The sequence below is a fragment of the Anarrhichthys ocellatus genome, unplaced genomic scaffold, assembly GCF_004355925.1.
Source record: "Anarrhichthys ocellatus isolate YVR2014 unplaced genomic scaffold, GSC_Weel_1.0 scaffold4, whole genome shotgun sequence".
Classification (NCBI taxonomy): domain Eukaryota; kingdom Metazoa; phylum Chordata; class Actinopteri; order Perciformes; family Anarhichadidae; genus Anarrhichthys; species Anarrhichthys ocellatus.
This window is the reverse complement of record NW_022280034.1, coordinates 4,656,200-4,679,774: the sequence shown is the minus strand read 5'-3', so window position 1 is coordinate 4,679,774 and position 23,575 is coordinate 4,656,200. Positions and strand designations below refer to the sequence as shown.

The 23,575-nt window shown below is 42.9% G+C and overlaps 2 protein-coding genes across 8 annotated transcripts; one reads left to right on the top strand and one right to left on the bottom strand.

The window, feature by feature from the left end:
* Positions 1–2: 2 nt before the first annotated feature.
* srsf2a (serine and arginine rich splicing factor 2a) lies at positions 3–3,262 on the bottom strand. Of its 3 annotated transcripts, none has more exons than XM_031843260.1 (3): positions 2,694–3,262; positions 1,871–2,228; positions 3–1,525 (listed from the first exon to the last, which is right to left on the bottom strand). In XM_031843260.1, the coding sequence occupies exons 1-2, from the start codon at positions 3,053–3,055 to the stop codon at positions 1,895–1,897; spliced, it is 696 nt and encodes a 231-aa protein (XP_031699120.1). In that variant the 5' UTR covers positions 3,056–3,262; the 3' UTR covers positions 3–1,525; positions 1,871–1,894. The 3 variants fall into 3 exon arrangements, with proteins under 3 accessions (XP_031699120.1, XP_031699121.1, XP_031699119.1); XM_031843261.1 differs by having other exon boundaries at positions 3–1,021; XM_031843259.1 differs by having other exon boundaries at positions 3–2,228.
* A 300-nt stretch (positions 3,263–3,562) lies between these two features.
* Positions 3,563–23,136, top strand: rnf157 (ring finger protein 157). Of its 5 annotated transcripts, XM_031843254.1 has the most exons (20): positions 3,567–4,301; positions 6,894–7,012; positions 9,360–9,448; positions 10,021–10,170; positions 11,147–11,264; positions 11,373–11,439; positions 11,559–11,602; positions 11,921–11,968; positions 12,131–12,202; positions 12,366–12,525; positions 13,636–13,748; positions 13,840–14,069; positions 14,347–14,449; positions 14,596–14,704; positions 15,325–15,539; positions 15,636–15,698; positions 15,775–15,823; positions 18,998–19,108; positions 20,208–20,242; positions 21,140–21,226. In XM_031843254.1, exons 1-19 carry the CDS (start codon positions 4,214–4,216, stop codon positions 20,240–20,242), a joined length of 1,983 nt encoding a protein of 660 aa, XP_031699114.1. In that variant the 5' UTR covers positions 3,567–4,213; the 3' UTR covers positions 21,140–21,226. The 5 variants fall into 5 exon arrangements, with proteins under 5 accessions (XP_031699112.1, XP_031699114.1, XP_031699113.1 ...); XM_031843253.1 differs by lacking the exon at positions 20,208–20,242 and having other exon boundaries at positions 15,424–15,539; positions 21,140–23,136; XM_031843251.1 differs by lacking the exon at positions 20,208–20,242 and having other exon boundaries at positions 21,140–23,136.
* The last annotated feature ends 439 nt before the right edge of the window (positions 23,137–23,575 follow it).

Here is a 23,575-nt window from a genome sequence, read left to right as displayed (position 1 = left end):
TATTAACAACAAAGATGTTTATTAGCATTCACCTGAAGCAATTACAAGACATTTGAGAGGTTCACAGGGGAATGAAAGACACACAAATCATTCATTAAGCAGAATGGACTGCCCTTTAAACCCTTCACTAGGAGTCACACTGGACCCAATTAAAAAAGGAAACAAAAAGGCGAGCAGAGCCAGTTATAACAGTGGATAAACCACAGAGGGGGGGGGAGGGGGGGGGGGGGGAGGAGTGAGAATAAAGATATAAAAGGAAAGAGGTGAGAATCTGTACAGCACATGGAGGGAAGGAGAGGTCACAAGACAGGAGAGGATGGATGATCTGCAACACCTGTGAGCTTACAAACCGGCAGCGGAGGGTCGAGCCCCGGAACAGCGCCGGGCACTCAGCACCGCAACACGCCACACCATGTCACCACCGCACTGCACCGCATCTTAACAGCTAACCAGCATTACTCAACTGCTACACAACTGCGCCTAGTGCACAAAAGATACACAAGAAAGAGGGTTAGAGTCATAGGAAAGCAACTGTAGCCAGACAGAAAATAAGAGATTTTACAGAAAAGAAAATGTACGCTGCTCGATTAGCAAGTCACAAATTAAGTGGCACAGCGATACTTTAATGTTTTTGCCTTTACAATAAGCCAGAGTGGTATGACATAGCTGTAAAGGCTTTGAACGTCCAACATGACACCCTGCAAATAAAACTGTCATGAGCATCTAGAAAGAGTTAAACAAGGGATTTCATTAAAAGAAATCTATATCAATTGAAAAAAGTAGAAGTGTAATCAAAACAAACAATTTAAATGAGAAAAACTCCCTTTCAAACTGCTCAACTTTACAAACAACGATCACATCAAAGTTACAGAATTTGATTATGTAAATTAGGTCAAATTTAAAACATTTTAGACCAAGCGCCAATAACCTTTCAGTCTGCATTCAGTGGTAATAGTGGAGTCCACTTGCTCAATGTGAGACTCTTCCTGATGTCCTCAGCAAAGGCTCAATCATCTGAGACCTGGAAGGAAAGACACAACGGAGTTAAGGAGTGCAAAACAAAATGCCGTTCTCAACTCCTGCAGCTGACCTGGATATTTAAATACAGTACTGGTCTGATATTCCTCCCCCCCTGACACTTAACATTTATCAAACTGCATATTTGTTTCCCTGGGCATCCATCTTCATGTATTATATCCAACATTTCTAGTCATTTTCACATTTGTTTACACCCCCCCCAACAAGACTTACACTCGGGCGAATTTGAAAAACAAACCTCGGGCTCCGTTCCCTTTGTGAGAGGTGGGGACAGTGCTCAGTGCCTGTGATCCCCACGAACGTACCTCACCACACCACCTCATACACCAACTGACAGCCCGAACCACCGCCATTGACGACCTGCTCCTTTAGCAACTGCCATCGCTCTCTCAGCAACAGGCAGGTCACATGGGGCGGGTCACACACTAACTGCTCTCACACTGCCACACCCCCATCTCCTCCTCCCTTTGCAAACAGGACGCCGCAGCTTGGAGGAAAGAATTCCACATTTAGGTGAACGTTTTTTTTTTTAGTGCAGCACCCCACGTCCCTCCTCCCATACACCCCATTTTGAAATGTATTATTCAGCAGATCACATCAAATCTCCTGCGGTCCGTGTGTGCTTTAAATTGGTTGAACACTCAAGCAAACCAAAGCACAAGGACATCAGTTGCAATCTTTTTTTTGTGTGTTGAATTTCTAAATGTATTCAGGATTCTGCAGACTTCGTTGCTTGTGTTGCAAATGACTAACGTAGCACCAAGACTGCAGAATACTAACCCAAGTGATGACAGAAGGCCAAATAATAAAATCCACCCTTTCCCCTGAATACCGTCATGTTGTGTCCGAGGCTGGATTAAGTCTCTGCTCCGTTGTCTTCTGGAGATTTAGGCCTACTCTTGGATTTGGAGCGGGACCTGGATTTGGACCCTCTGTTGGAAGGCGGGGTTCGACTTCTGGACTTGGAGGACCGAGACCTGGAGGGAGACTTTGTCTTACTCCGCCTGGGGGTCCTGGACTTGGACTTGGATTTGGATTTGGACCTCGACTTGGACTTAGACTTGGATCTTGATCTGGAATCGGAGTGGGACCTGGAGCGGCTGTAGTGGTGGCGGCTCCTGGATCGGGAACGGCTTCTACTCCTGGAGCGGCTGCGGCTCCGTCTGCGGCGACGAGGGCTGCCTGAGCGGCTGTGGTTAGAGAGAGAGATACACACTTTAACTCAACAAGAGAAAAACCTAAATAAAATATGGAAACTGACAAGTGTAATCAAAAAGTACATATTAATGAAGAGTCATGTAATGAAGCTTCTCAGACAGAGGTAGCTGCAATGTCAAGCTAAAAAGACCAACTTTTTAATTGATTAATCAAACAAAATAACCAGTAGATCACTTCTTAAGGACAATAATAGCTAGTTGCAAACATTGTGCATTATTACATCAACACAGTAGTCTATGCAAAACAAGGTGCAATATATATTTTAACTACTTTATGATGCCTCACAAGTTTTAACAACTAGAGACATATTGAAACAATGCTTCAGAAAATCAAGCAGGGAATCATCGTTTTGCACCATAACTCGTCTTTTTTTTGTTTTGTTTTAACACCAATATAAAATAGTTCCACAGCTAAACCTAATCACACCGGCCATTTACCTCCTGCTTCTGCGTCCGCCGTACCCTCCTCCGTATCTCCGTGGCGGAGCACCTCTGCGGCTGTACATGGAGTCCGGTGGTCGTCCGTAGCGGGCCATCTGCACCCGGAGCTCCCGCCCGTCAAGCAGCGCACCGTCCATAGCGTCCATTGCGTCCTCGGCGTCGCGCTTGTCTAGGAACCGCACGAAGGCGAACCCGCGGCTCTCCTTAGTGTACCTGTCCCGGGGGATATACACATCTCCCACACGGCCGTACTTCTCAAAGACTCGGCGCAGAGTCTCCGGAGAAGTACGGTAAGTCAGGTTGTCCACTTTAAGGGAGGTCATCCCTTCGACGTCTGGCGGCGCCCTTCCGTAGCTCATATTATTCGTGCCCTTGCAAGTCGAAACCCGTTAGTCCCCCGCCGTTAGGTAAACGGTTACTGCTAGTTTGTAAATCTCCAATTGGTTTATGTGGTTCAAACTGGCGTATCCTTTCAATTGTTTTAATCGTCGTCTCTAACGCGCAGCATTCACGTGAAATGGCGGCAATAAAGCTTTCTTCCCCTCTTTCTTTGCGCCCGTGTTGGCCCGCTCTGATTGGCTACTCAACTGTCTCTTCCGTCACTTTGACCGTTACACTGCCCCCTGTTGGCGCGGAGTCGCTTATAATGGCTACATTGAAACGGACAGTGTGTCCGTCTTTGTTCCATTTAGTTTATTAAAAACATCCCACTAGCTATTTGCAACTTTTACTTTTTCTAGTTTATCAACGCCTGATATTGTTACTGTGAATCCCGGGTAGTTGTACAACTGTTTGAGTTTTGTGACTCTACTTTTGGCGACAGTCTTTACTGTTGTTGGGCTAAAAAGCGCTTTTTTTACCCTATTTCCACCCATGTCCATATAATGAATAGATAAGGGGATGTGACTGTTAGTGGTTGCTAGCTAACTTTAGCTCCGTGTTAGCTAACAGGAGAGTGCAGTGTATAGATTCATAACAGTCCATTGGGTAATGTAGTTTATGCTCCGTGTATCCCACAGAGCCGTCCTCTCTGCACTGCAGTCAGAGGGAGAGAGAGAGAGAGATAAAGAGAGAGAGAGAAAAAGAGAGAGAGACTGCGCAAAAAAAAAAAGGCCCGGATTTGTGACGTCATGGGGCGCCTTTGACAGGATCCAACAACCACCGGAGATGTGTGACCGACATCCAGCGGACCGGGAGGTGTCGACGGGTACACGGCTGTTTTGAGCGACACACACTCGGAGGATCTTTCGCTCAGATTGTGCTGACTGCGCCCACCATGAGAGCGCCTCTCCGCTGTTAAAGGGACTCCAACGAACGAGCTGTTGACCACGGAGGAGGAGGAGGAGGAGGGGGGATAAGCAGCCGGAGAACAAACCACTAATCCACCAGGACGATCACATTCACGGTGGAAGTGGACCGTCCAGGGCAGCGAGGACTGGATTAAATGATAGGGAATAAAAAGAGCGAACCTGAAAGTGTTATGCCCGTTAATCCGCGTGGTCTTTATGTGACTGGAAATGGGAGCTTTAACAAGCAGACAAAACATAGGCGTGGAAGAACTGGACATTCCGTCCAGTTCGGTGTACCGTTATCCACCCAAATCTGGTAAGAACAGACTAACTGTGAAATGCTTTAAACCTTAATGATGATTTAATTTGTGCTATTAAAGGCATGTAAAGTAGACCTCACCATGAAAACCATCACCTTCTTACAGCTGCAGGCCTTCGCCTCTAACCTGGAGGAGCTACCTGTGGAGAGACCAATGCATGGTTTCTCTGTGCAGCCTTTCTTAAACAGCTTTATATTGTACATTTACGTTTATTTACTCCATCTTTATGTAGCCTACTATTTGATCATGTATTCTAATGTATTTATGGCAGTGCAGCATTGTTGAATTGTCCATGGAGAGAAATTGATAACAACAGAGGGACATATCTATACTTATTTATTTATCTTTTAAAAGTTAATCTTTTAATTTTCATCTATTTGCAGAGTGTCCGATACATAACTGAGATTGGCTCCGTGAGCATCTAGCAGGGAGCTTGTGTTGATGCATCTGTAAAATAAATAAGTAATGATGGAGCCGAAGGGGATGGACATTAAAAGACCAACATAAGCATTAGCGGTGGAGAAATATTCAGTGTGTTGAGTAGAAATTAGTTTAGTTGTTGTTGATAACAGGACTGCAACTAATATTCTTTTCATTTTCCTTTAGTTTGTAGATTTTGTTTATTATATAAAATGTGAGATTAGTGAAAAGTGTCATTCACAGTTTCCCAGAGCAGATGTTGACGTCTTCAAAGAGCTCCAGAAGAGGAACAAAGCCCAACATGTTGAATTTATTATGATAATAAACAGAGAAAAAAGCAAAAAATCTTCACACTTTAGAAGATGGAATTAGAGAATATTTGGCATTAATACTTTGGTAATTAATTAAAATATTTTAAATTTTTTTTCTGTGCCAATTGAATACTTGGCAGCTAATTCAGAACAAATTTATATTCAAATATACACAATTGTGATAGATGCCTTTCCCACGTATCAAATAAGTTCATTATCAATTCACGTTTCAGCTATTTTCTCCATTAATAGAATAAAAGTGGAAATTGCTGTTTACTTATAACTTTAATTTTGCCAAATCTATATAGTGTATTATTAAGGTAGTTATTGTACCACTGTTTACTTAAATACCTCATAAACTGCATATGAGAGGTTTTCCTTATTTTTAGAAATGCTTTAAAGGTTCATATTGATAATACATTTCAGGTATTGGCACATGTCTCAAAACAAGCTGCCGAACCTCACGCTCTTAACCAGTTGACCCAAATCAAAAACCTCCATGCTGACTTCTTCTTATTGTTCCCCTGTGTGGCATTTATAAATTGCATCAGCGTGTTTATCTCCCCACCAGGCTTTGTAATCCAATATCACCGTCACAAAATCGTATTGTGAAAAAAATAATGTCATTGCTTTTTCAATTCTATCGTAAGCCAAGACATAAAGGAGATGAAAATCTCTCACAAAATGAGACCTGGAACCAAATCGGGGGAATCCAAGTAGAGTTTTATTGTAGCCAGATGTGACGTGTTGGGCTATATTCTGATATCAGAACAAAATATCTTAGATCTATGGTGATGTTATGTGCTGAAGAAAGGATGGAGGGGATAAAAAACCTGTTGAGTTGTGGCGGCCATTAGCGCCCCTCTAAACATAATTTAGATGAATTTGTGACATAGCGGTCCTGATGGTGGTGGGAAGGGAAGAAAGGAGGTGACGATGGCTGCTGGTGAAACCGATCTGTCAGCCACAGTTCCTGTTTCTGGGATCTGGTGACAAAGCCTCAGCCTCTCCCACCTGCTGTAAATAATAGGGAGGGGGAGATCATCATCATTCTGGCTTTTTATAGTTCATGATCTATTTTTCTCCGGTGTGAATGTCTTTAATTTCAGAGCATCCAAACCCTTCCGTTACTAAGAGGGAGAGGTGCCAGACTAGTTGTCCTTTTCCAGCAGATACACAACCTGTCCAGCATGTATTTAAAGACTCCAAACCACCACTGCTGTCTTATGATATCAGCTCACCCTGTGATTAAAAAGGCACAACGTCTATTTAAGTTGTGTTGTCACTGACCCACAGTCTTGGTAAACAGGTGGACAAACTGCTGTAGAACCTAAAAACAACCCAACGTCAGTCAGAAGGCCGTCACAGATACTCTTCAGAGCTTCGGTTGTCTTCTTCAAATCAGTCATTTGTAGTTTCACTGGCCACTTGCACTCGATGATTTGAGGATTTGTCTGTCTGTGGATAACGGTGCCAGCCAAATAATTCAAATATTTAAGGGAAATATTAATGTTTCATGCCAGTGAAGTGCCACATTGGTAGATTTTGCAACTGAAAGTAGGATAACGGCTAAAAAGCTCCATTTTTAACAGTATTATTGTCTGTTATTGGACCCTAAAATCTTATTTTCTTCTAACAACAGCATCTATTTATTAAACTTTCCCATGAAAATGGAGCCTGATAATAAGACTGTGCCGTTGGTTTTTGCTTCACTCTTTGAATAGCTGGAAACTTGTTTGTAACCTGTAAATATTTACCAGATCGAAATGCTGTGATGTCATGAATATGTCTTTCAGATGACGTGATGTTTTTTTGAGTCACGTGTGTTTTAACAGATGAATCGTTCTCTGCGTGCAGGCAGTTACTTCGCCAGCCATTTCATCATGGGAGGAGAGAAGTTTGACTCCACCCATCCGGAGGGTTACCTGTTTGGGGAGAACACAGACCTTAACTTCCTGGGGACCAGACCTGTGGCGGTAGGTGTTCTCAAGCAAATAAGTATTTTTTTTTATCATTTATCAATCTGCCACCATTTTTTTGGGCTAATTGCTTTTGTCAGAAAAACATTCTCACGTTTGAGAAGAACAAAACAGCACATTTTATTGTGTTTTGGTTTGACAGATGACTTGAATTTAAAAGTAATTTTGCATCAATCGAGTCATTAGGTGTTGCTGTCTCTTCGTCAATTTCAGCAGCTGTGACTCCTGCAGTGGCATTTAACAGGCTTTCAGACCGTCACTGATTGACATTTATTTCAGCGTCTCATCCTGTCAAACTAATTAAAAAAACGACAGTCTGCTGGCTCCCTCGTACAGAGAGGCTGATGAGCGGCGGCTCCTCCGGGGGGGGGTTTCGTTCAACCTAATGAGCCTGAAGGTGACGAATGAAAGCTGTGGGTCAAAGAAAGTCAGGAGAGGAAAGGGAGGATTTGAGTTAACGTTTTTGACAAAGAGAAGCTGATATGAGGAGACTCTGCTCCCTCACTGTGTGTGCTAATCTCAGTAGCACTGTTGTTTCAGTCTAGACCGGGGCTAAAATTAGGAGTGCAGTTTTTCTCCCGATTATGTGGGTGTTTATAATCCTGTGAGCACAGGATGCAGCTGGTGATTTTTTTTTTTGTGTGTGTCTGTCTGGAGCTTTACCAGCGTTATATAATGTTTGGTGGTTTCTAAGCAGATGGTGCCGTGGAATCATAAAACCAACCGCAGTTGTTGTGTTCTCGGTCTCCTGCACTATCATAATGGCCGGGGCTATATTTAGAGGTTTTCAGAAACTCCTGCATGAAGCACCTGGATTCACAAAATAGATTTTTAGCCATGCGAGCGGTCGTCCACCACTTCGGTCCGGACTGAAATATCTAAACAGCTACTGGTTGGAATGCTGTGGAAGATTGCACAGACGTTCATGGTCCCCAGAGGATGAAACCTCCTAACTTTGGTGATCCTCTTTGCATATAGCACCATGATGAGGTGGACGTTTTGATTGAATACCATGGAATTTGGTACTGACATTCATCTTCCTCTCAGGATGAATTGCAATAACCAACTCACATCTGGGGACTCCAGGTGTGTGAGCCAATGGGAAGACAGAAATATCCCCAGGCATGAGATGCATCACGTACTTTACTGCCACAAAAGGCTACTACTTTTACAGTTAATTCAACTCCAAGGGAGCCACACAAAGAGTGAAAGGTTCAAGTATTACTGGGCAAATATAAGTTAACCTTCGCTCTTTTATAAAGACGTTTGTATTTAACATTAACATTCAAATCAAGCAATCAAAATTAATTCAGAAAAAAATAATTTAAAATTAAAGAAACTGGAAAATATGTTTTTTAATTTCTATATGTTGTATGTTTCTCAGAAAACTACTCGCCTGTATTTGAAAAGGAGAGCAGTGTTAGCTTTTTTAAATTTCGCCTGAGCATGTGTGAAGAACCATTGCTCTGATGTTTCATGATTCTTAATACGTTATGAGACCCACAGTGTTTCCTGTGACTTTCCTAATGAATGGTCCTTTTCAGCATCTGTTACTCCGTGTGTGTCTGTCTGTGTAGTTTACAGGCGTGACTCCCGCTGAGCCCAGATGTGTAACAGCGCTGAATATGGTGCCATTCACAGCCACACAAGCGCACACACACACACACACGGACACACTAAGGGACAGATGAGGGCTTGTAGTGTGGAGGTATCTGACCACATCCTGCATGTTTCTCCCCCAGTGATCCTCAAACCACCTCGGCTCTCCTCTTACGCTCAGTCGGCAACTTCAGGCTTCAAACGCTGTGCTGAGAAGTGAACCACATATTGGGTCAAATTTGAAGGTGATGTGGCGACGTAACGCCAGGGTTGTTAATATTGTTTTTTTTAATCACTAAAGATTAGGTTGGTCACAAGAGAAAATAGTGAAAAGAGGGTATTTTCACTTCCTTACCTGTCACCTGATGGTAATCTTCACTTCATCTGGTCTTTGAAATAAAGACTGCTTGACCCTGGACTGTTTTACACCCCCGTGGTGCCTGCGTGTGCAGAAATGTGCCTAAACACTTTCTGAGGTGTCAGCCTCGTCTCTGGAAAGACACAATCTGAGCAGATTTTTTTTGCTCTGGCTCAGCACTTGTCTGCACGGATCCCACTGGTGCTGACCAACCGAAACACTTGTGTTAAGGTTAAACCAGGAGCAGCCGTGGTCATTGTGTAACCCTGAATTCCCTGTGGTTAAGGGAAGAATGTCGGGGCGGTTTTAAGGGAAGATAAACGCTACTACTCTTCAGTCTCATAACATGTATTTTACATCTAGAGTTTGTTTTCTTTTTGTTTTCAGTTCCCGTACGCAGCCCCTCCACCTCAGGAACCAGTGAAGACGTTACGAAGCCTTATAAACATCCGTAAGGACACGCTGCGGCTCGTACGGTACGCACCTCTGTCCACCGTAACATACACCTAACCCCTCATCACACCATTGCTGCACTTTATGTGCACTGAGCTATTTTTAGACAACAAACCACAACGGCTAATTTAAGGGATGGTGTCATATAATTCATGTTTGCTTGTAATTTATATTTTTACTTTCTTTAGTACTTTCTTTAACCCATGAAAGAAACACAATTAAGCATCATAACATAACATCCAATTACGAAATCCAAGGCAAAAATAAAAGCACAAAATGTCCCTTATGCATCAAAACAGCACAAACACACATACACAAAAAATATGCTTTAACAAACGTAAAAAATATGACAAGTGATCAAAAAAACATGAAGCCATCCATGTAATGAACATTATTGATATGTTCATTACATGGCTTCAAACAATAAATAAATCCCCCAGTTGCAGATAATTTCTGTGCGATTATTGAGGCATAAATCACTCTATAATTAGATTTCCCGCTTGTTTTATAAATGCACACTCCCCATGACTCGCACTCATTTACTCAAAAGGAAATAGCTTTTGATGCCGCTCAGATTTCTGTTCTCGACTCGTAGGTGCAGCGAGGACCTGAAGCTGCCGGGTGACGAGGCGGAGGGGAAGAACCGGGCCTGCTACAATGTGGAGTTCACCTTCGACGCTGACACACAGGTGGCCATAACCATCTACTACCAGGCCATAGAGGAGTTTCACAATGGAGTGCCAGTGTAAGTGGAAACATGGTGAACAGATAACACTGGATGTATTTAAGATATTTGCTAAAATCCATTAACCAATCTTTTTGGTCAATATTTTTCATTTGACTGATCACTATGTATCGAGTTTTAATCAGTAGAATTTGCCTGTTTTTCTGTCTGTGTTGACTCAGTTTTCTTAAAATTGCCACTTTATTGTGAAACACTAAACTGTCTGCAATCACTCTAGAAAAGCACAAATTTCTTCCGCTCCAAAGTTGAAAATGTGTCATTTATTTTGCCATAATCTCTTCAAATGTTTTTGTACAAACTACTTGTTGACAGCAGGTGCATCCTTAAGCACTTCCTTGTAAGGTACTAACTTCCACACGGTGTCCTCGAAAGTGTGATCAATTATTCCAGTGTCGATTGGGGTTGAAGACTACAAGTTAGAGAGCAAAATAAATAAATCTGGGGGTGTGGAGTTAGACAGAAGTGAGCTTTCCAGACCTTTGTAGCCCGACTCGGTATCAGCAGATGAGTTGAGGAATCAGAATCAGTATCGTATGGAGTCATTGCATCTCTAGTAAACATCAAAAGAGGGACATCTGCTGCCTTTAGTCATCCTTTAAAAAATAGAAATACAGGCTAGTATAGAAGAGAAAAGCACTGCTATAAATATCCATGCAGACACTCATAAGGTATGCCAACATGGTCGTGCATATCTTATACATCAGCGTTTGCATATGTTGCATAATGATCTGTCTGTGATTCTATTTCTGTTCAGACATGCAAGCAGGCGATGACTATCCTCCGCTTCACATAACATCTTTAAATACGCAAAGACAATGCATTCAACACTTGACAGCCTGTTATGTGTTGCGTTTGTAACCAACAAATGGATCATCCACATGTCAATCTGCAGCAGCGACTTCCTGATACCGATGAGCTGACTGATTTGGTGTATTTTGTGCATTGATTGACTGTATCTGTGTATCGTTTCCTGCAGTTACCTGCCCCAGGACAGCTCTCTGCAGTCGGAGACGGTGCACTTCAAGAGGGGAGTGGGCCAGCAGTTCTGTCTGCCCTCACACACCGTAAACCTCAGCGAATGGGCTGACGAGGAGGTAAGCAGCTTGTGCCGGTCGGCTGAACACTGAAACACTCTGCGGCTGTGCTGGGAAACCAATTTTCTTTTACACATGAGCAGATAGAAATCTACTTTCTCTCCTCAGCTGCTGTTCGACGTGGACAAAGAGGTTTTCCCCATGGTGGTGCAGGCTGTGGTAGACGAGGGGGATGGTGAGTTACTGGTTATCACACCGATGGTCTGTTACTGGTTATCACACCGATGGTCTCATGTGAAAGTAGAGCCGCTGAATTTTAAGCAACGACGTGCCCGCTGTGTTTTATCTTTACAGAACATTTGGGCCACTCTCACATACTGCTGGCTACATTTGAAAAGGTAAGAAGGACTCTCTTTGCGGCAGGCACAATATGTTTGCAGGAATTTGTCGTTCTACAGACATTGCCGAAACGATTTATCGACGGGAAATCTTTCAGTAGCTATTTTGATAATTGGTTCATATTTATAGTCACTTTTCTTGCCCAAAGAAATGCGGCAAAACCGTAAGAACGTGAGAAGTCCTCTCCACAGCATTACAGTTCAGTTGAGTGTCAGTCAAATATAAACAATGCCAAAGAAAAACAAATGAAGGGCTTTCCGAACAAATTTTTTAATTATTCAGACAAGGTAATAAACAACCGTTGCTTTCTTCTGCAGCACATGGACGGGAGCTACTGTGTGAAGCCTCTGAAGCAGAAACAAGTGGTGAATACACTTGATTTTTCTCTCTTCCTTCCTCCTTTCGTGAAACATTTTTTAAATGTTTTTGAAAGACAAAGATACACAAAGTTTTATTTCCCTCTTGAACATTACCCCTGAACCCACGAGACCTGCAGCCGTCATTCTTTACTATCTTCCTTTTCCCAGGTGGATGGAGTGAGTTATCTACTGCAGGAGATCTACGGGATAGAGAACAAATACAACAGCCAGGAATCAAAGGTAAATATCTTGAGTTTATTTTTCCGTCTGATCCTCTTTGAGTGAGTCAGAAGTGTCACGGCAGTGTAGTAAAATAAATCAGCGTAACTGTCTGTCTGTAGCTTGACTGGATGGCTTATAAATTCTCTCTCCTCCTAACATTCAAATGTTTTTTCATCTCCAGGTTGCAGATGACGAGATCAGTGACAACAGTGCCGAGTGTGTGGTGTGTTTGTCGGATGTGCGAGACACACTCATCCTACCGTGCCGACACCTGTGTCTCTGCAACGCCTGCGCAGACACTCTGCGCTACCAGGCCAACTGCTGCCCCATCTGCAGACTGCGTAAGTTCCCACCTACGATGAAGAAATTATTTCCAAAATGAGAGTTCTGTAAACCACTTTTCCACTGCTGGAAATAGATTGTTAAAATGGATGAAAGGTGTTTTCTAACACCGTTAATGCTCCCTTTTAAATTTCAATTTTACTATAATAAAAAAGTGAAATATTTGGAGCCAAAATTGGTACAGAGGATCAAATGAGAGACTCAGGTGTGTATCATTAAAAAAGGATTGTTTAAATCTGCAGAATGTTTAAGATTGTTGCTACACAGGAATCATGGTTACAACTTGTTTGACTCCTGGACAAGAAAGATGTGTTTTATACCCAGAGGACAATTTTTGAACGCAAAAGATTACGTTTGTTTTTGTTTCATTTATTTAAGGGGCCTGTTGATGTTTGGTTTGTTCTCATGCAATATTTATTTGTAGCCGTTCCTGTACAGAAGCAAAAAAAACAAAAAAGGGAAATTTAAACAATAGCAACTGATTCATCGCCACTGACTGACCACTGCAGCAGAGAAAAACTACTAAACTAAAATGTAACATCTGGGAAAAGCAAGTTAACAGACACACACAGAGTGAGACTAAAGCAGACAGAAACAGTGAGTGAGAGAGACAGAGTAGAAAAGGAGAATTACGCAAATTAAAGGTTACCTTAGCAGAGCTCTCTGTCCAGCAACACGACACAGGCAAAACACTGTTATTTCCTCCCTTCTGTGTCCTGCTGTCATCTCCTGATTATTGTTCTTGAGTTTTTGTGGCTCGTAGCAGCTGCTCCAGTTCATGACTCTTTACATTTTTTTATTTTTGTTGAGCTGATAAGATCAGGCTTTTCAAAAATATTTTCTCACATATGGCCTTCCAGGATGAATACACGCTTGTACTTCCAAAAGTGGCCTCTCTTGGCCATTGTTCAGCAGAAACACTTTCTTTTGCACTCCATTTATTTCAAAACAGTGCGGCTTGGATCTTATTTTACAGCAGTTTAGGCTCATTGGCCTTTTTTATATTAATCGTGGCCTCAAAATACATCCGTGTAAATGTCATTGAAATTATTATTAGATATACAAATTATATAAATATATTTCTGTTGTCATCTTGTTTTTTCTTTAAGCATTCAGAGCTCTGCTGCAGATCCGAGCTATGAGGAAGAAGCTCAGTCCTCTGTCACCTACCAGCTTTAACCCCGTCATCACTTCCCAGACCTCTGACTCGGAGGAGCACTCGGTGAGACAGAGCTGACCCAGAAAAACAGAGTAAATATGACATAATGATCATTCCCAGTAAACTCACCAGTGTTTTATCTCCTCGTTTGCAGGCGTCGGAGCACATCCCTCCAGGATACGAGGTGGTGTCTCTCCTGGAGGCCTTGAACGGCCCCCTCAACACCTCCTCGGTGGATCCTCCTCTCAACTCCGGTCCCAGTCACGTCTCCGGAGTGCTGCCCCCGTACAGCAGTGAGCCTCACCCGGCACCGGCCCGCTCCCTCTCCCCTCTAGAGCACTCCAACTCCAGTCAGGGACTCAAACTCCAGAAGAGCGGTTCGAAGTGAGTGTTAGTGACAGTTAATGTTTTTTTTTTTTTGCTTGGGATAGCAGATGTCTTTGGGACATGATTGTGAAATCTTAGGAATATATAGTCACTTGTGTTCATGAAGTCTTTAGCGCTACTTTTGTGTTTATTTGTTTTCAGCAAAAAATACCCAGAATATTTAAATGCTAAAGACTTTTTTTGAATTGTTCTTGTCTGTGTTTTCACAGTAAAGATACATCAAACCCACTTACTGTTATTTTTGTCTGAAGCTCATCCATTGTGTTTATCTTAGGTCTCTCTCCCAGAATTCCTCTGTGCTCCCTGAGGAGGAGGATGAGAAGTCTTGCAGTGAATCGGAGGCCTGCCGTCACAAACTCGCCGTGGACCAGCAGGAGGTGTGTGTGTGTGTGTGTGTGTGTTAAACAAAGAGAAAATACATTATTGTGACTTCTAAGGCTGTGGAAGTGTACACATTTGTTAGTGTGTTTGGGGTAACATGTGGTGTTGTGAGCTCTTCTCTTACCTCTGTGTTGTTTCACAGAGTGGAGTGACTCCAGACAGCGAGAACCTGACTCTGTCCTCGTCTGGAGCAATCGACCAGTCATCCTGCACGGGAACCCCTCTCTCCTCCACCATCACCTCCCCTGAAGGTACACACACGTTTGTCTTTCTATACCTACCTTAAAACTAAATCTAAGCAAGTCATCACCTTCAAACAGCCCTTTGAAGCAGTGGGAACCGGCCAAAATGTCCTCACTAAAATGGTTTTGAAACTGAAATTGGTCCTCACAGAGACAGCAATGCAAGCCCCCACACACAGAACCAAACCTAAACTGACAAACACAAAAATTCAAAGTAGCAGTGAAAATCGCAACAACTTAAATCCCTTTCGTTTCCTAAAGACAAAATATGTTTTCATTAGACAGTGTCAGGTTAGCTTTATGCTAAGCGACGCTAATCAACCTCCAGGCTCTAGCTCCGTACACACTGCAATGTGCACAGACACGGGAGTGTTATCGATCTGTTCATCTAATTCCCTGAATGGAAGTGAATAAGCGTATTTCCTGAAATGTCGCACTATTCCTTCAATGTGACGAGACAATGGAAAAAAAACAGAAAACATTTCTTCTTTGCCCACTATTCAGAAAGGGCAATAATCTACTGTTCTGCATTTTACAAATGGTGTAAATCTCACCCGCGACACACAGACAATAAAAAAATCCTCTTACCCGGAGCCCAACCGTGATGTGTGTCTCCGTCTGTCTGTCAGACCCAGTGAACAGCAGCCTGGTCCACTCAGTGATGTCCATGGCCTCGTCCCACTCGCAGCACTCCCACATCAGCACTGACACCATGTCCTCCATGTCAGGGTCCTACCTGGCCGGGGCCGAAGGCGAACCCGGGGGAGACGAGGGGGGAGATGCTGAGGGCGAGGAGAACCAGGACGCCCCCATGGAGAGCCGAGGACCGTCGCAGCAGGACGGGGTGAGGAATCTGGAGGATGGACGAGAAAATTGGCTGTGAGATCCAGAAATGTTTTATAAACACGTTGTACTGTCTTGTATCGTTTCTTTCATTCAGGAGTTTTCCCAGGAGCCAAAGGAACAAAACTACTCGGTGGCAGTAGAGGAGCAGGACTCAGAGGTGTGTAATGCATTCATTTTATGTATTTATCTAACTTTTATTTAGTCTTAAAAAGCTTCTTTCCTGTTTTCTCCAGGGAAACGATGTCACTGAAGAGGACTGCTCCTCCCCGTCTAATGGGAAAGGTAACTATGTGGACCATCCCTCACCTTTCACCCCTGATCTCTCACCTCCCTTTGCATTTTGTTGCTCTCAGCACATGTGAAAAAGAAATACATTTTTTCATACAAACATTATACATTATGGACCGAGTGGTCGATATTGTTGCTGTCCGTAAACTTTTTCAAATCTTGGCTGAGTAATGACAACCCTTTCAAATAAAGGGATTCTATGGCAGATATTGTTCTCTAGATGGGGCAGTCCCTTTCAAAATGCACGTGATGTTGGCTGAAACCACCACAACATACACAATCTGAACTGGAGTGAATGTCTTCTCATACAGTATGTGTGCACTAGAACTTCAGTCTACTTCACAGTGAAGGCTGAGCTCCTAAGACTCTACTTCACAGTGAAGGCTGAGCTCCTAAGACTGACCTAATTAAAATACCAGTTGTCACTGATTGTCCCACTTTAATCTTCCTCTGTGGTCACAGAACTGGACTGGACGAGGCAAGAACTGGCTCCTCCATCAAATCAAAGATCAAAGATGACTGTTTCATCAAAAAATGATCCTGCTTTAGTTGAGAAAAGGACTTTCCTCTATTACCTGCCCTTTAAGACACCAGCAGCCCAAAGATTCTGCCAGAGCAAGTCCCACTACAGAAAACAGTCCTTGTATTTATTTTGTTAAAGGATAAACGGGAACATTTACTGTCTCAGTTTATGTACCAATTCAGGGTCTGGATTCTCTGTATTTCTGGACCGAATATGTTACAACAACAAGACCCGTTTCAGTTCAAGAGTTCCTTCAAATCTGGCAGATAAGCAAGTTTATTTTGTCCTCTGTGGCTCCACCAGGTGATTCCTGAATGTAGGCTAACGTTAGCAAGCCAGCTTATAACGCGCAAAATGTAAACAAATGTAGTGAAAGAGATCAAACTGATATCAACCCTACATCCTTCAGAGCATCCATCCCTGACTTGTTACACAGCTGACAGATCAGACAGAGAAAAGTATATTTGAAGGACATTTATTTATATTCTTCCCATGTTTTACAATCACTGTTTCCTTATCGCTGAATTTAATGACCGGTAGTCAAGCAATTAGCCACAAATATCAACATATTCCAATCGATCGGAGCATCCTTTCATTCACAACAGGAAATGAGCACGTACAGGCATCCTGTGTTGTTTAGATGAGGTTCTGCTGCACACCAGGCTACGGGCTGCATTTGCATGATTTGCACCGCTATATGAATATTTGTGTGTACACATGTGTGTGTGCTTGTAGATTTAATGTAAGTGTATGAGGTGTATCATTTAGATGTTTATGTTCTAAAAAGCTCAGCACTATTTATATTTTTTTTGCTGCTGCATCGTGAAGGGAAAGCTTCTTCATGCTCCATCTGTGTGTGTGTGTGTGTGTGTGTGTGTGTGTGTGTGTGTGTGTGTCTGTCTGTGTGTGTAAGTGTGTGTCTGTGTGTGTGTGTAAGTGTGTGTCTGTGTGTGTGTGTAAGTGTGTAAGTGTGTGTCTGTGTGTAAGAAAGAGAGTGATAGAGTGATGGAGTGAAAGTGTTGTGGTGTACAGAGAGTGTGAGTCAATGACCAGAAAGGTTTGAAGCAAAAACAACACGGTCACCTTCATTAAACTACAGTTTGAAACTTGTATATGTAAATTAGTTTCTCTGTGGATTGTGTGTATGTGTGCGTGTGCGTGTGTAACACCTGGCGCCAGACTGAAACGATCTACCTGTGTACCTGTGAGTTACCGAATGACCTTTCAGTTCTTTAGGAGACGAGCGGACCTGTGCTGCCTGACAGACTGTGAATGTGCACACGCGCTGTAGGATGTTATGTTTGCATCTGCACCAGCGCTGACAGACAGCTTCTGTATGTGCCCTGTCTGTGTCTCTGTGCTGAGCTGCCAATCATCCAGTCATCCTCTTCCTCATTAGCACGCACACGCACACACACACACACACACACACACACACACACACACACACATAGGCTTGCTGCAGGCATGAGGCACATAATCAAACATGTCAGTATCTGTTATCTGGCCATGCTGGAGAAGGCAGAAACATGCTAACGTTGACAGTTCATGTTAATATTTCTGTCTCATGTGTCGGCTTACCTTATTAATGAGAAAATAGAACCGAAGATCAGAAGATCATATGATGTATGATATTATATTGTACTACATTATCTTGTAGTATATAATAAATAATTGTTATCACTATGCTATGCCACCTTCTGTACAAAATAAATAATTATGAAATAGATTAATGTACAACTGGAAAAAAATCCCTGAACTGCCAGTTCTTAGTAAGAAAATACCAAAATATCTCCTACTATATTGATGGTAAACTAAAGGGCAAGATGAGCTTTGTTTGTTTTTGTTCTCTGTAAACAATCTTACCATTTTGTATATTCTTTCTAATTCAATTGCGCAAAATGAGCCTTGCAAGAATTAGATCACACTTGTTGGATTATTGTTGATTGCTTCTTAAGAGTCTGATTCTTTCAATTTGACATTCTGCTCAGTGTGGTCACGCACACCCCCTCAACTGGATTATGGAATATTATATATTTGTTAGAATTCATGAAGCTTCAGACAAATGGAAAACATCAGCAGTCTTTGTGTCTAAGAATCCGTGGACACACACACACTTTGTCAGGAAAACGGTCCCCACCAGTGCAACGACACACACCACAATACCCTCTACGACCACTAGGTCACACACAAAGTAGTAAAAAAATGTTCTTCAAAAAAACTGCACCAGGCATATCAGCAGGCTGTTTTCTATTGATTGCAATGCTCGTGCCTGTGGCGACCAGGGGCGGTCCCCACCTAGAAAATTGGTCCCCATGGCGTGAGTGATATGTCAGGTGATGGACCCCACCAGGATAGAAAAACGCACAGATGCACACACACACGTATCACACAAGTCTTCTAAAGACACTGTGGATCAGAGCGAATCAGTTGATTTTGGTGTCCTTTAAATCTCACGTCTAAGTCAGATACATGGTGGTAAAATCATTTATTATTTTATTAATGCCGTTCCAGCATGGCCTACCTCACCCCTCCACCTCTGACACCATGCCCCCCCCCCCCCCTCCCTCCCTCACCCTGCCTGTCCCACTCCCCCCCCCTGCTGTGCCTGGCTGCTCTTGTTTGACTTTTGCCCTCGCTTGCAGGTGGGCGGAGCAGGTGTGCAGAGTTGGCCAATAACAATCAGGGCGTCGCCCTCTGTGACACGCCCTCTTTGGGGTTGGATAATGAGCAGGCTCCCGACGGCCGAATCGCCGGTGAGTGGCAACCCCTCGAACATGGACTGATGAGAGCTGAGGACTGGGCAGGAGAGTGAGGGGAGTAAAGGGGGGTGGGTGACGAGAGATGCAGGAGGGGAGGAAATGTGAGGAAGATGATAAAAAGGGGTGCGTGAGTCAGAAGACTTAAGAATTTCTGACACATCAGCTTGCTATGCTAACATGCTAATGCACATTAAAGCTAGAAAGAAACAAAGAAAAAACAAATTAGATGTATCATTTAGTCGCAGTTAGTGACCACGGAGGAGGTTTTGTAGCATCTTTGCCCAGCATGAAGATCTGGAGCCCTCCTTCTTCTCTTCATCCCTACACTTTGGTGTTGTTCTGGTGCTTCATTGCTTTTTTCAGTACTGGTTAGCTGTGCACTCTCTCCCTCCTCTCCCTCCTTTAGCTGAAGCCCTGGTGTGTGTGTGTGTGTGTGTTTGTGTGTGTGTGTGTGTGTGTGTGTGTGTGTGTGTGTGTGTGTGAGTGATGAGTGATGAGTGCATCTTACCGTGTGTCTGACGAGCGCTTTCTGCATGCTGTCTTTTTTGTTTGTGTGAGAGAGAGAGAGAGAGAGAGAGAGAGTCTGGTCCATCCCAGAATTCATGTTCAGTGTCTGCCAGCTCCGAGCCGCTTTGCCAAACATCTGCAACTCATTCTCACACCCCTCCATCTTCCCTCCCGTCCTCTCCTAATCATCCTCCCTGCTTTGAAACACTCAGCTGGTTACTGTGATGAGAGCTAAAGGTATCAATTTTGTTCTTGAAGTGTTGGTTGTTTAATTAACAATTGAGTGATTTTGGGTTCAAACTAGCCTGCTTTGCTCTGCATCCTTCTTGTAGCTCTCAGCCACTAAAACCCTGATTTATCATCATCACCTTGAACCTAACATCACCTCTTTGGTCTTTTATGGTGGATGGTGCGACATGTTTTCTCTTTCTGTGTCGTAAAAGTCTTCTGTTATCTCTCTGTTTCTCTCCTTTTCCCCTCGTCATTCTTCACATCTTCTACTGTCTTTTCCTGGACATTTTCCTCCCGACCTCTCTCCTCTTTCTTTCTCCTCTCTTCCTTCTTTCGCCTTCTTTCGGATGGACAGATGAGGAGTCGTGCCCAGTGCACATTGAGGACTAGGTATGGAGTTATGGTTAGATGGTAGATCAGACATCAGGGCCGTATATTGTAGTTTGCATGAACCATAACAATCACCCTCTTTTGTTGTTTACTTGTTTGTCATGATTCAGTTTTATTTAAGATTGTATTCCCAGACAAATACAGTAAGTACAGTCATCAAATATCTTTAAAAATGTGATGGGGAGTCTTGCTCTTTATGTACAGCATTTATCTTTTCTCAATCACAGCTCAGAATATAACTTGCTGATTAACAGCTGATATCACTTAGTATTTAAATTCTCCGTGGTCGAGACCTAAAACTATCAATAATAATTTCAGTCCTCGGCAGATATTGAGTGTTGTTCACTGTGAGTTAGGACCATGTTGTTGGTTGGCGAGGCTTTGAGTTAATTCTAACCGAAGTGAACTGTATTACAGGCCACGAGGACTGCAGTGTAATGCTTGGTGTGAGCATGTGCAAGGTCTTATTAACTTGGGTCAAAATTACAATGATATAAAATATTACGTCAGCCAAGTATTGTGCAGTTTAAGGAAAAGTATCATGTCCTTTGCAAAGGAAGAAGTCAAGAATGTCCCAGCTGCAAACTTGTTTTTACCTTTCTTTCCCTTCAAATTTCCCGCATTTCCACTCAGGTTTTTTAATGCACAAATTGAAAATGCGCATGAAAACAGGCGGATGGAAACACACTTTTCAAAACCAGGTGCGAGAAGATAGAAGTTGCCCTATGAGTAGAGAAATAAGTAGAAAATGAGTAAGACAGTACTCTGCTGTCTTTAAGCTGTGTCTTGCTGTTGGGACATTAATTTACACCAGAGAAATACAACTGTGTCCTCAAGAGGTTTGAGGTTTTGCAACATAACCCTCTTCTCTTTCTCTCTCCGTCTTCTCTTCTTCAGGTCTGATGTACCTTGGGGGCTACAGGCCTGTTCTGGAGCCCCTCTCCCACCACACCTCCACCAGCAACATCAACCTGGAGGAGCAGGGGCCTGAGAACAGGGACGGCCAGGGTCCTAAACATCCCCGCCGCGGACCACTCATTGTGTAACGCACCTGAAACACACAGACTTCTCCGTCCAGAGTCAGCTCCTCTTCTTCTTCTTCTTCTTCTTCTTCTTACCCTGCCATAGTGCTGCATCGCTGGATACTATCCTCACTGAGCAGGGAAGCCCCCCCCCCCTCACACACACTCCATCTGTCGCCGATGCCGTCGCTGAAACTCATAGAAAGAGGAGGGAAGAGGAACAGAACATGTCTGTCGTCTGTGCACTTTTATCTCACAGGAGTTTCTTTGTTTGTTTTTTTTGTCTGTGAGCTTACTTGTGGAATTTATTAGCCTACTGCTATGTTATTATTTATTACATGTACTCCTAACTAATGAGAGCTGTGTATCGTGACACTATCTCCAGAAAAATACCTGCTGCTCCTTTCCTCTCCTCTCCTCTATTACCAGCCAAACAGTCAGGGGCTACTGTGATGGGCAATCTGATGTATTACTAATGTACTTCTTCTTCTCTCTTATAAACTGTATGTTGAACAAGTGTTCGTACACTATTTAAAAGTCAGCTCACACCGGACTACCTTACCATAGCGAACTAAAACCTGCTGACTTCTCTCTTCGGATCAGGGAGCTCCCTCCTCAACTTCGCATGCAGCTTTTGACCTCTGCTGATGTTTTCCTCTCATTCCCGCCATGATTTTCAAACAACCTCTGCCGAATGTGAACACAGAAGCGGTCAGACTTGTAAGGCGGCGGACGAGGCAAGAAATACTGGCCAAAATGAACAGAAATGGACTGACGACAACATAAAAAGACTTCTTCACACAGAATGTAGGACGATGAACGTATATCTCTCAGAAGGGGAACGTACGAGACAATTAAATTATCTGAACTGGAATGAAACATGAACTTTGAACCCTAAACTGGTTCTCCAAACACACACACACCACGCCATCCTCTCCTTCTGCAGCTCCATCTTAGCATGTCAGTATTAGCGTATTGCAACTGGAAACCAACAAGTACAACCAAGCAATAAAGTTGCCGAAGCAGGGTCTCCTGCAGGACGAGGCTCACATGCAGTTCAAACAAAAACTGTTTGCACTGGCCTGTTGCATTCAAATCATTTCAATGTTTAAATGTTATTTTTCTTAATTTAAATTTTGCCATTTCCTTTGTGAGAAAAACATCCTACGTATAATTTGAAAACCTAAACGTGAGATTTAGGCCACACTGTGGTTAGCTTGTTCATCCTCTTATTAATATCACCTCGACGAGCCCTTTTCTCCTCGTTTGTGAAGCTTTTAGTTGTTTTGGTTTTGTATAACTTTAATGTGTATCTCACCAGTTGTTGATGTTCTCTGTTACTGTGTTTTAAGTTGTTGCAAAACACTGTGTTGTTTACTAGGATGTGAATGAAAAGGATGAAAAGGTTTACACACGTGAGCACACATAACGAAAACTGAAAGGGACGATATCGACATTTAATGCACTATTCTCTGTTTCCTAGACAACACACTTTGCGGTGCATGAGGCGGTTGTAGAGTAAGCATGTTAGTCTAGGTCAGCCTGCACCCTTCTGTAGAATACTTGATGATGGATCATTGCATACACACAAAGCCGGATCATATCCATCTGTAGTGTTATATATCGGTTGCTGGCTCCCTATTCCCTTGACCCGAACTGTTACGGTCAAGAGGACTGCACATCTATATCCAAGCTGCAAACAGTCATGTGACCACAGTCCGAATGTGTAGATGAAGCCGTTCTCTGGCACCAGTCGCAGTATGATATCAAAGGAATGGGTCCTGAATCTGCAAGACCCCCACTTTTCTAGAACTATGGGTGAAAAAGTGACAAAGATAACATCAGATGGACAATAAAGTTTTTGCAACTAAATCGACAGAGCGATGTGATGTTTATTTAAAATGTGAAAGACTCATTAATCAGCGCAGGGTTATGTTTGGTTCATGTGGCTGAAGATGAAACGCAGCTCTGAGATGTTTCCTAACATGGTCACCTTCACTGAAATTCTCCTCGCTGCTTCATACAATCATTTTTAAAACTCTGCTCTGCAGCTTTTTCCCACCACAGAGCTTAATTTGTATTTCTGCCACCAGTATAAATAACCTCTAAGGACTGGAAATAACCATCTTTCCCACAGAATAAATTCAAATATTTGTCTGCTTTGCATTATTTGCATTTGGCAGAATTTTTTTGGTAATTATTTTTTCCTTTATAAACATTATAGTCACTGTTTTCCAGCACAAAGGTATCTTTTTTGCAAGCATTAAAATGTGGCCAGCCCCGTCTCCTTACGGATTATTTAATAAATCAA

Excerpts from the sequence above, each read along its gene's own strand:
- srsf2a (XM_031843259.1), bottom strand. The coding sequence starts at position 3,055 with ATGAGCTACGGAAGGGCGCCGCCAGACGTCGAAGGGATGACCTCCCTT. Across the intron at positions 2,229-2,693 it reads GGCGGACGCAGAAGCAGGAG|CCGCTCAGGCAGCCCTCGTC; the intron begins GTAAATGGCCGG and ends CTCTAACCACAG.
- rnf157 (XM_031843251.1), top strand. The coding sequence starts at position 4,214 with ATGGGAGCTTTAACAAGCAGACAAAACATAGGCGTGGAAGAACTGGAC. Across the intron at positions 10,171-11,146 it reads TTTCACAATGGAGTGCCAGT|TTACCTGCCCCAGGACAGCT; the intron begins GTAAGTGGAAAC and ends CGTTTCCTGCAG. Across the intron at positions 11,603-11,920 it reads TGCTGGCTACATTTGAAAAG|CACATGGACGGGAGCTACTG; the intron begins GTAAGAAGGACT and ends TTTCTTCTGCAG.